Genomic DNA, 12324 nt, shown 5'->3' on the forward strand with positions numbered 1-12324 from the left:
AAGAGTACTCGCGCAATGCAGCGAGACAAATCTCGATTTTAATGCTCTATTTATTATGTGTCTTTGTAGATGTTATAATACTATTTTATGTGTTTTTAAGAAAGCAATAATGATTTTATTTTTGAATAAAATATAAATTTGAAAATATAATAAAATTTTGAAAAAAATATATCAATGTTAATATCCAATCAACTATTTAAAAGTTTTTATATTTTATGTAATTTCTTTAATTTATTTTTTATTATAATTTAATTTAATTTAGGTATCTATTTTAAATTTATATAATTATTAAGAACCTTGGTATTTTAAGGGCTGATTACCAAACGTTTATGTGGGTAAGTGCTTAGTGGCAAGATGCAACATTGTCACTTATTTACCGGGTAAGATTTTAGTCTATCAAAACGATATCGTTTACAACAATTTACCCTGTAAGTGCTAACCATGGTAAGAGTCGTCATCCTCACTTACTGGGTAAGACTCTCGGCCCTTGCCTTTGCTCTTACCAGGTAAGATTCTTGGTCTTTGTCATATTCATACTGTAAGATAATGTGACTTGGTAAACACTTACCCGAGTAAGCGTTTGATAAACGACCCCTAAGTCTACCAAAATAAGTTGATGTTGTTGTTGTTGTTATAACTAATAATTATTATTATTACAATTTATGATAATAAATTAGTCATATTTAAAAAAATGTTGTGAATTCTTTTATCGGTGCAAGTCGAGTACGCCACTATTGTTGTGGCTCATTCTCGTTTGTTTCGTTTCTCGATTCGAGACAAGGTTGGAGCGTTATTTTAGAGGATTACTTAAAGGGATATAAGATATGGTTGTTGGGATAATTAAGATGGTTTAACACCTTTCTTAACTTGGTTAATTCAAGTGTTCAATTTGAGCATTTTAGTCGTTTAGAGCTCTTGATGGAACATCGGACAACAGGTTACTGCTTTTTATAACTTGTGATTGTTTCTAAATGATTTTGAGCACTGATTACGGTTTTATGCATCAATGATTTTTTATGCAGTTTACCATGTTGTACCCTTGGAGGTAACTGAGTTATATATGGTTATGTAGGATGTGTGAAATTGCACAACAGGTGTAGGGTACCTTGAAATAATGATATTTCTTGGAAGTGATAATCTGTGTGCCTTGAATTTGTTTCTCGAGCACATTGAATAAACATATACTGCAGGGCTGAATTGTAATTGTCGCGAGGATTGGCTACAAATGTTGTGCAAGGTTGTTAGGATCCAAGCGCTTACTACTACACCAAAAGCAATTGCTGGTGGAGAAGGCGCAACTTATTTCTTTATAGCATAGCAGCCAGTGCCACGTTTCGATTTAAGAAGATGTTGGTCAATGACCCAACAATCCCCCTCAAGCATCTGCCATCACTAACAAGATCTTCGCTAGAAGTCAATGGCTGCACAGTATGCCTTTGGCATTTTTATGCATTCCATGGGATTCGAACCCGTGACTTGCTCTGATACCACATGTTAGGATCCAATTACCACTATGCAAAAAGCAATTGCTAGTGGAGAAGGCGCAACTTTTTTTTTTTATAGTGTAATAGCTAGCGCCATGTTTCGATTTAGGAAGATGCTGGTCAATGGCCCAACAAAGGTCCATGTGATGGGAATGTGCTCTAAATTTTAATTGAGTATGGAATTTCTATATTGTTGGTTTTGTCATTGTTTCAACTGTTTGAAAATGTTGAACTGATGATTAAGGGAATCCACTGGACCTTATGGTCTAATCGTCGCTTTTCGAAACTAAACCATTTTTCAGGGAAATGTTTTATGGAAAGTTCATCCAATGGTAAAAGAGGAAGAGGTGACGTACTAGAGAGATGGCTTGGTTTTGAGGATGGAGATTAGTCTGCTTTTAGATTTGTATTAGTTCTCAGCTGTGGAGGTTGTTTAACCGCTGCTACTCTATCTTGTAAATTTGGGGTCCGTTTGGCTGTTCATTATGATAATTACTAATTTGGATTCTGGGTTGTTACATATAAGGTTTTTGCTTAAGGAATTCCACTTTCTACATAAGGATTTTTAATTTTGTTTGGCTGAAAACCGATCCTTATGAAAATTGTTATTTTTGGTCTTGTACTCTTGAAAGTATGGTTATCGTTACTATGATTTACAATTTATTACTTTTTTCGTCTCTACGGTTTACAGTTCATATGTGTCTTATTCCTCGTACTTAATGGTAAACCAGTTATAGAGTCGACCTCAGAGACGAAAACATCAATGAATTGTAAACCATAAGGACGAAAACCGTAAATTCAAAATATAGGCATGAAAGTTACAAGTTTTTTTTATTAACCTGGATATCCAACCCGCTATGCGAGCCGACTAATCCCAGGACGACCACCTGCTTTGCATATAAGCCCGGAGTCACCGCACTTGAACCTCCGTGGCCACAAGAGGATTTTTATTCCTCCTTGGATTTGAACCTAGGACCTTCTGGTAATTTTGACCTTTGGAGTCAAGCTCAAACCAATCAGGCACCGCCCTTGTAGTTAAAGTTACAAGTTTTTAGCATACCACAAGGACAAAAATCGTAATTTACTCTTAAAAGGACAAAAGAATTGAATTATAATTAGAATGTGTCAAATAGAGATGGACAAAAATCGACATGAGGTTGGGTTAGGGCAGTCTGTTACGATTGAAAATCAGTGTTAAATTGTATTCGTCTTGAAAGTTAATTTTGTCTATAATTGTGTAAAAGTCACCGTGTTTGACTTTTCTTTAGAATAGTTTGATTTTAACCTTGTGTCTTGTTTGACCCTATATAAAGGGTGTTTCCTTTGTAATTTTGTAGAGAGCCTTATTGTAATATCAGATACGTAATAGTGAAGTTTGACCAAGATTGGATGTATTGACTTTCTCTCTCTTCTCCTACATGTTCTTAATAGATAACATTTTCTGCCATTGATGTTCTTGAAGGATTCATGAAGATTGATTAAATTGGGACTTATAATTGGTATCAGAACGAGTTTGCAGAGATTTTGATTGAAGAAATCAACAAGAATTGCACAATTTTTCTGAAGATTCATCTTTTTGTTCTTGAAGTTCATAATTGTTCTTGAATACTCATCTTTGTTCTTCATAAATTTTTTCTCAAATCTTTCATTTTTGGACGTTTGATTGTTAAAATGATGATCATTGTGTGTGTTTTTACATCGTGAATTATTGTTATTCTTTTGATTTTGTGATTTGATCATCGATATTAAAGATTTGAAGAGATTTGTGATTTTTTGAAAAGCTTTGTGTTCTTGGTAAAAACTCATAAAATCTTGAATTTGATCCATTTTTTGTATGAGTTTTTGTAAATTTTGTGTTTGTTTGTTGGTTTGATCTTAGTTTGATTGAATCTTGTTAGGACATCCTTTATTCACACAGTGAGCGATTTATCTCTTCATGCAGTGAGGAACTTGATAAGTGACCGGATAGAGACTGTTATTTGACCGGATTAAAACTTGTTTAGTGAGCGATTTATCTTGTGTGAAGTGTGTGGTTTACTTCATAGTGAGCGAGTTAGGAAGTTCATGTGGTAGGCGATTTAGACTTTGTGTAAGGTGAGCGATTTATTTCTCCATGCTTTGAGAGGTTTTGAGCGGATTAAGGGTCACATCTTCTAAGGTTTAGGCAGTGGCTTGACCGACTTATATTTTATGCTTTGAGTGATTTAAAACATTCTTAAACGGACTTCACCATGCAGTGACCGGTTTATTTCTGTAGTGACCGATTTATCTCAAGTGGTAAGCGGTTTAGATCATATGGTGTACGATTTACATCATAAAATTGAGCGGATTATAGAAATGATTTGAGCGATTTATAGCCACTCCTTGTAAGGATTTGACGGATTTAAGACTATGAGGTGTGCGATTTAATACCATGCAGTGACTTAGGATTTGTCTTGACCGACTTAAACCATGTGGTAGACGATTTAAGACCATAGTAGTAAGCGGATTTAGACTGTATAGTGAGTGGATAAGGAGGTTAGCTGTGAGCGATTTAGACTGTATAGTGAGCGGATAAGGAGGTTAGTTGTGAGCGATTTAGACTGTATAGTGAGCGGATAAGGAGGTTAGCTGTAAGCGGATTAAGGCTGTTTGGTGATCGGTTTAGACTTTCATGCAGTAAACGATTTAAGACTATGCAGCGAGAGGCTTACAACTAGTCTTGACCGTATATAGGCTGTTTGATGAACGGTTTAGAAGTCTAGTGTTGAGCGATTTGACCAGCATAGTGAGCGATTTAGACAGTGTAGTGACCGGATAAGGATCATAGTGGTAAGCGAACAAGTTCATGAAGTGAGCGGATTTGAGTGATATTTACTTCAAGCTTAAGCAATTTATAGTGTGAGGTGCGATTTAAGTACATAATTTGAGCTAATTAAGGGATATTTCACCTAGGCTTTGAGCGATTTAGAACATAATATTGAGCGACTTAAGCTTAGTTTGGTGAGTGATTTAGAGCTTAAGTTGAGTGTTTTAAGCAGTCTTGTTTGGTTTAGCTCAAGTTGTGAGTGGTTTATTCATACTGCTTTAAGTGATTTAGAGATAGGTCTTGAGCGGAGTTAACCGGTTTTGTTCTTCCTCTTGAGCTATTTAGTGTCTTCATCGCACACTGTTTTGAGTGACTTAAGTTTAGTCTTGAGCAGTTTTTCCAGAAATTGTGTGATTTGTGAATTCTTTTTGAGTGATTGTGTAATATTTTTTTTGTGTATTTCTTTGATCAAATTCTTGAACTGCATAGATTCTTTATTTGATCAATCTTGATCTTCTTAATGGCATATTTTCTTCAGAAAGAGAATAAGGAGTTGAAAGAGAGAATTTCAAAGCTGGAAAAAAGCATTGAGGATCATTGAGAAAAATATTTTAATATGTTCGATAAAAACTTTGCTGATAAAGAATTTATCAAGGAGCTACAAAGTGAAAATAAAATCTTGAGAGAAAATTCTGAAAAGATTTTATCCAATAAGACTTGCGAATTTGAGAGAATTTTGAATAAAGTAAGGACATAATGTGAAGAAGAATTGAAGATTTGGGTTGATGCGAATAAGAAGTTATTCAACAAACTTCAAGATTTGCAAAAAGTGAAGAATTGTTATGAGAAAGTTAATACAGAGACAAATGACTTAACTGAAAAATTTCATAAGTTTGAGAGTGATCTAATTGAGTTAAGAAAATTACTGAGTGAAGAGAAAGAGAAGGTTATAAAAGTTGAGAATAGTATGAATGTTGAGAGGAAGAAATTTGAGAAAGAGAAGAAGAGGGTGATTGAACTAGAAAGAAAATTTGAAGCTGAATGTGTATCTTATGAGAATAAGATAAACTCTCTTGAGCTGAATGCAAAGATGCTGTTAAAGCAAATATCGGATTTTGAGCAGCTGATCATCTTGGAACGTGCCAAGAATGATAAAGAGAAGAAAGACATTACAGAAGAGTGTCAGAGCCAAATACAGAAATTATCTAAAAGCATTGCTCTAAAGCAGAAGGCTTTAGATGAAGATATAAAGCAATTTTCTCTTGATAAAAGGAATACTATAAAGAAACATACAACTATTGCTAAAGAGCTTGCTAATAAGAAAAAGTGGTTTGATATCGCTTCTGAGAATGAAAAGAGCAGCTCAGATGAAGAGAAAAGAGAGTTAATAAATCAGAAGAGAAAGTTTGAAATGCTTCAAAAGGATTTAGAAGGTAAACTCCTGGATACTACAAGCAAATTGTATGATCTGAAGACAGACCTTGAAACTGAGCTGAAGATGAGAATTGAACTTAAAATTAAGTTTGATTTAGTTACTGTTGAAAGAGACCAGCTTTTACAGAAAGTCAAAGACTTTTTTTGTACACAAAGCTCAATTGGTTCTCCATCATAGTGTAAAACTAGCTTCTATGACTGTTCCAAATCGAACAGTTATTCAAGCAGTCCTAAATCAACTGTTTCTAAGAACTATTCTCGTTCTTTTAATCAATATTATCAAGGGTATGTTATCGGATCACCCAATAAATCCTCTAAGACTAAAATCATTTGGGTTAATAAAGTTGATTATGTTTCATCTCATACATCTGTTATTACTAACTCTATTCTTCTTTGCATTGTGAGATCCACTAATGATCTGATCAATCTCAGCAAGAGAAGAATTATGTGCTCAACATGCAAAACCAATGATTTTATCAATAAGAAAAGGTTCAATACGTGGCATGGAGATGACAGTTATCAGAACAATCGGAAAGGTAAGAACATGTATGATTATAATAACTGGTATGGATCATATTATGTATATAATCATCCTGTTAATAGTGCTGAAAAGAAAATATCTAATAGAAATAAATGGTTTGGAAGTTACAACATACCCCAGCCTGATTCTAACAAAATAGGACCCAAATTCATTTGGGTACAAAAATCTATTTAATCTGGTTTTGCAGGTGTGTCAATCTTGTGCTGATCAGAATATCATATCAGTGATACATTAATGCAGGGGGAGTTGTAATCTGTTCTGAACAAGGCTTCTGAACAATTCAGTTCAGGACTCGTGCTTTACCGAGTGTGGTTCCTAAACACTCAGTTTAGGAACCGTGCTTAAAATGTTTTCTTTATTTTTAATTTTTAAGCTTAACTGAAACATTTCTATAATCTACTTTCTAGGGGGAGTCTCTAAAAGTTTTAAATAAATGTTTTCGAAAAGTAAATAATTTTTTTTGGAAACGAGCACTTTTTCTGAACAGGTATTTCCTGAGATTTTACTTGTGTAATTTCTCATCGTACATAATTCCAATACCTGTTTCAGCTATTCTTCAAACTGTTATTATCACGTCTCTTATAATAATATCTTTTTCGGTGATCATACGCTCGTTTGTATTCAAAGGTTGATTTTTCTGGGTTTTTTTTTTACCTTAATTGATATATACTTCATTTTTTTTATTCATAATCTGTAAACTTGTTCTTACAGATCTTCATTTATTTCTTTCGCATATCGAATAATCTGATTTTGTGTATCACTCTTTTATTGATTGTGCTTCAAAGTTACACTTTGATCAATTTTATATCTTATCATTGTACTTCATTGCAATAATATTCTTGATCAATCATTGTGATCAACTGAGCATATTGTAATTTTAGGAGGGACTGAGTGCTTACCAGAAATACCTCAATGGAATGTCAGAACCGACAAACCTACCCATGAGGACAACCATATCTGAGTGAGCTTTAAATACAAAAATGGTTTGTTTGCTGAGCTTAAAATGAAAAATGAGAGGGGTAGTTGTTGTGAGCCAAAAGAATTGATGAGAGTTGTGTCAGGATTAAAAGAATACGAGAATCTTGTTCCAAACTTCTAAAATCCGGGCATACCACATAATCTATTAGTTCTTAATTCTTTCGAGACTAATATTGAAAAAGACAAAACCCAAGCCAATTCTTGTCACAACCCCACCAGCTACTCATTTATCTCTGAACAGATAAGTGTTTCAATAACACTTGGGGCACGCAGCTCACAATCTATCAATTTCTCATTCGGAGAAATTTGATATTGAATCAGAAGGATATATGTCCCCCCCTTCAAGTCTTCTTGATCACTAATTGAGTCTGGTAAATTTGTGTACAATGTCTCAATTGGGTTATATGATGTTAGCGGATCTTTACCCGGAGTAGAGCATAAACCTAGATACGTAATAGTGAAGTTTGACCAAGATTGGATGCATTGACTCTCTCTCTTCTCCTACATGTTCTTAATAGGTAACATTTTCTGCCATTGATGTTCTTGAAGGATTCATGAAGATTGATTAAATTGGGACTTATACAGTCCAAATCGGTCCCTTTAAAACTGGGTCAGTCGATCCCTGTCTTGGTTTTTAAAACGAAACATTTTTTGCACAAAAATGTTACACATGTTTTTGTAATTACGATTTTGGAAGTTTAGTATTAAAATACACTTTAAATAATACATTTAAGTATGTAATTTTTTTAAAAGAAAACTTGAAAATCTTGTATTACAATTCAGAAAATTAAATTTTCATTAAAAGTTGATCATATAAATAATTGGTCTTGTTCCGGCCACGAACCGAACCATAAAATTCTATAAAATGTGAAACTGGTACCGTTCGTCAGACTATAATCGGTCATTTGTCGATCACAGATGGGATGGTCCCAATTTGACCATCCCCACTTCCCCAATGTCAAATGGAGATAGCCAAAAATCGGTCCCAGACCCGGCCCAAATCGTCCCCTGTCGCAAACACCCCGTAACCAGTCCTGGTCCCGACCAAAAAGAGAGAACCGTTAAGGTACATTGCAACGGGTTATGAGAAGTTGAGAACCAGTCTCAGACCCGGGCCTGACGCAAACATGTCCTACGTGTTTTTTTTTTAAATTCGATTTTTACATATTCTTTTGAAGTTTTTTAAAGAATACAAAGATGTTGTTCTAATACACTTGAAAAAATGTAATTGAGTCAATTAAATACATTTAAAAAAATACATTTTTTTGCTAAAAATATAAGTCGAAATCATGTATTATAACAAGAATTGTGAACGTTTGTGAGTTAGTATATTCTCCCATAAATCATATGACTTATATATAGTGAATAAAGGGTAAATGAGAGAAAACAATGATAAAAGATGGGAAAAAACGGTCATATGGACGTTAGGTATCAATAATATTTTTGAAAAATCGGGACAGACCCATAACTGGTGCTGGATCAAGCCTACTTTTTTGACGAAAATTGTAACTGGTCCTAGACCACCAATCCCAATCAATCCCGGACCAGGCTGGTCCAAAATCGGCCCCGATCCCGGTCCTCCGCTGGTTCTGGACTGGGCTGGGCCCAATTGGCTATCTCTAAGTCAATTGTCAAATAAAAACAACCGCGGGCTTGGATATCTACTATTGGGCCTTTGGCCCAATTATATAATCCTGAATTTAGTGTTTAGGACTTTAGGTCCAGAAGAGCTTCTACCATTTGCAGTTTGAGAGAGAGAGGGAGAGAGAGAGAGAGTTGCAGAGCTGTAGAATTGTTCATCAATGGCAGCACGTGGAGGAGAAGGGCAAAGAAGAGGAGGGGGAAGACCTCTTCCTCCATCTGCAAGAGGACCTCCTGGTCCTCCTCTTCATGGTAAACCTGGACCCCGATTTGAACCAGTTGATCGCGAAAAGGTTAGGTTTTGCTTTCGTTTTTATTCCTATCTCTTCATATCGACTTTTCTGTTGTGTTTTAGTGTGTATGAGGTTTTAATTGTTTAGTGGTGATGCGTATGAGAATACTGGTTGTTTGTAGTTTTTCTAGGGTTTGGAATCATGTGATATTTCTGCGGATGTTTATTGTTTATGAGTTTGCATTGTATTTTGTGCGGAATTCGTTATTTTCTGTTTTCTCAGCTTATTCGGGGTTTATACATATCTGTTTGGATAAGTTTGCGACAAGTTTATTACTCAGAGCATCTCCAACTCGACATCAAATTCCATTTTTACACCATGTTCACACTATTTCACTCCAACCAACATCATTTCTTACACCATTTTTGGTGTTGGGGAATAGTATAACACCAAATTTGGTGGTGTGTTATTCATTTACACCAATTTGGTGTCGAGCTTGCAAAATGGGCTTCAATTTTGATATTTATGGCATTTTAGTTTATTTGATACCAAGGAGAAGTTATATTTTGCTCATTATTTCACAAATTGAATGAGTTTCCCAACATCGTGAAAGTAGGGGTGCCCCTTTGGTAGCTTGATAATTGCAATATTTGTCTGTGGATGGTGATCAACCAACGTAAGCACCCTCTCAAAATGCAAATATGGAGGAATCTTTATTGATGATAATGAATGATTCATAAAGAACACAACGAACAGATGGATAGTTTTGGCTTCAATTCAGTCATTAAATGAAATTTTGCACCTTTCATGGGATGTCCTAGAGTAAACGTTGTTGCAATTTTCATGAGTGGAGAGAGTTTGTTATTTTGAGCAGTAGCTCCTGGAGTTTCAGTCATTTTACACAACTCGAGACTCTTGTTTTGTATTTTGTTTGGCAGAAGGACTTGGATTTCAGGAGGGAGGCTGGATGTGTAATACTTTTCCTGTACATGATTGTATAATTGGGAGTCTTAGAGGCTGTTTCAGAACTGTGTTAGAACAAATTTCTTAACTGTTGTACTTGAACTTGTTCTTATGCTTATTTTTATTGAGCTTGAATTGAGAATGTGAAGAGTATAAATTTGATCCTGTTAGCCAGGTAAGCTGAAATCAGTTATTTTGACGAGTTAGGGAGGAAGCTATATTTGAGCTCACGGGCCAAATATATGCAAGTCAAGCATCTGATCAGCTTCTCTCTTAAATTTTCTTCTAGTTGTTAGCTCTTGGTTTGAAATCATATATTAGTATTTCTTGTGTAGTTGTGAGGTTATACTTTCTGAGAGGAAAAAATTTGTTGAAGACAAGAGGCAAGTAGGAAGGAGAGTCCTATTAAAGGACAAGAATATACTATGCGGCTAATGAATCATGTTATGTTGTTAATAGGTCCTAGTTAGAGCACAAGAGATTATGAAGAGGCGAACACCCCTAGGGTTATAGGGCATCTTTCCATTTTTTTAATGTGGTACTAGCAAAGGGGAATGCACAATTAAGGCAATGTTCTACAGGTTCCCTGCTTAAGTGTCCCCCACTGTTTTAATTAGTAAAACCAACTTAATTAGCCTCCTAGCCATTAAGTCTCCCCATCCCTTCAGTTAGCAACTGATTGCTGAGTTAAGTATTTCAAGAAATTTAGTGGGGATTATTCCTCTTCTCTCAACTAGGAGTTCACCTTCCCAATCCATTCTAAGTGATCTATTAATGGTGCAACAAGATCAATCATATATTCTGAAGGAAAATATATGGCAGGGCGGGAATGAAACAAACAAACTAAAAGAAGGACATACTGTGATTTGTATGTATAAGTTTTAGAGGTATAAATCTAGTTAACAATGAGGGAATGTTTAGTCCTATTTTCTAGTTGCTGTTCAACATCTAACTATAAACATATTGAAGGATCTGATTATTCTGCACTCCTAACAATTGCATGTTTTTGGATTATTCAAAATCTTCATCTTTAGAATTCTGATGCTTCTATTTTAGATTAGGGTCGAAGAAAATATTTTAATTTTGTCATTGCTCACATATTACTGTGACATTTCATTGCAATATTCTTTTGTTTTACTGATAAAGTCCTTTCTTTGACATGCAGACTTGTCCATTGCTACTTCGAGTTTTTACTAAGGTAAGACTACTGTGTAAGACGCTGGAAATATATTTTTCCCCCAATAGTAGTTAAAGATGATTATGGTACAAAATGGAGACGTCTAATGGTTGCTGCTGCATTTGATGGCAACTTAAAAGTGCTCTTGATTTTGAACAGATTGGTGGTCATCATAGCCAGGCAGACTTTGCAGTGAGAGGCAAGGAGCCTAAAGACGAAGTCCAAATATATACTTGGATGGATGCTACACTTCGTGAGCTAACTGATCTGGTATGTCAAATGATCTTCGTTACTTTCTGCATACATTTATTTCAAAATTTATGTTTAAGAATCCAATCAGAAGTGTGTTGCATGTTCTTTTTGCCACTTGGACATGCGTATCAGCTTAAAATTTTCCATTTGTTGAACTTAGTGAAGTTGCTAAGGACTTTTTTCCTAGTATAGTTAAGGAAATGAAAATTTCTTTTACATAAAATCTGAACTATTTTCAGGCTTTTTTTTTTTGCATTTAGTGGAATAGTAGTTGTGAAGTCAAGCAGCTACTTGTTTGTGCTATTCCCAATCGGTGTAAATAGTATTACACCATCTTTTTTCAGCGTATCTTTGTTTTCATTTTTCTATGCGGGTCTCTTATCAACTCTACATGTGGTATTGATTTTTTCATCTATTTTTCTTTCTGCTTTCTAGGTAAAAGAGGTGGCTCCAGAAGCTAGAAGAAGAGATGCTTTACTGTCATTTGCTTTTGTATATCCTACTAAAACTGGTCATTTTACAGTCAAAGAGGTAACCAGCTCTCCTTATCCACATGTATATTTAGAATCATACCTATACTTATCTTATAAAGCATTTGGCTAAAACTCTTAAAACTCTTAAACTTGTTCATCCCTAAACGATTTCATCCCTATCCAATTTCATCCCATATCTGAATTCGTGTAACTAACTGCAGATAAACACAATCAAATACAGGATAAACATTTCATTTTAAATATAAAAAATCTAAAATATAATTAGTATAATCATTAAATTCTAACAAAATACTTAATTATTATCTTTATAAAATTTATAATATTAAACCAAAAATAAAT

General features: G+C 34.6%; 1 protein-coding gene across 1 annotated transcript in view; it reads left to right on the plus strand.

The window, feature by feature from the left end:
• The first annotated feature begins 8953 nt into the window (after positions 1–8953).
• LOC112526580 (histone deacetylase complex subunit SAP18) overlaps positions 8954–12324 on the plus strand; it is a 6904-nt gene continuing 3533 nt past the window's right edge. Inside the window, exons 1-4 of the mRNA XM_025136928.1 lie at positions 8954–9159; positions 11228–11260; positions 11399–11509; positions 11927–12022. Of these exons, the coding sequence (XP_024992696.1) occupies positions 9028–9159; positions 11228–11260; positions 11399–11509; positions 11927–12022 (372 nt within the window). The 5' untranslated portion in view covers positions 8954–9027. The remainder of the gene's footprint in view (positions 9160–11227; positions 11261–11398; positions 11510–11926; positions 12023–12324) is intronic.

This window comes from Cynara cardunculus (assembly GCF_001531365.2).
Source record: "Cynara cardunculus var. scolymus isolate 2C chromosome LG 14, CcrdV1, whole genome shotgun sequence".
In the NCBI taxonomy this organism is placed as follows: domain Eukaryota; kingdom Viridiplantae; phylum Streptophyta; class Magnoliopsida; order Asterales; family Asteraceae; genus Cynara; species Cynara cardunculus.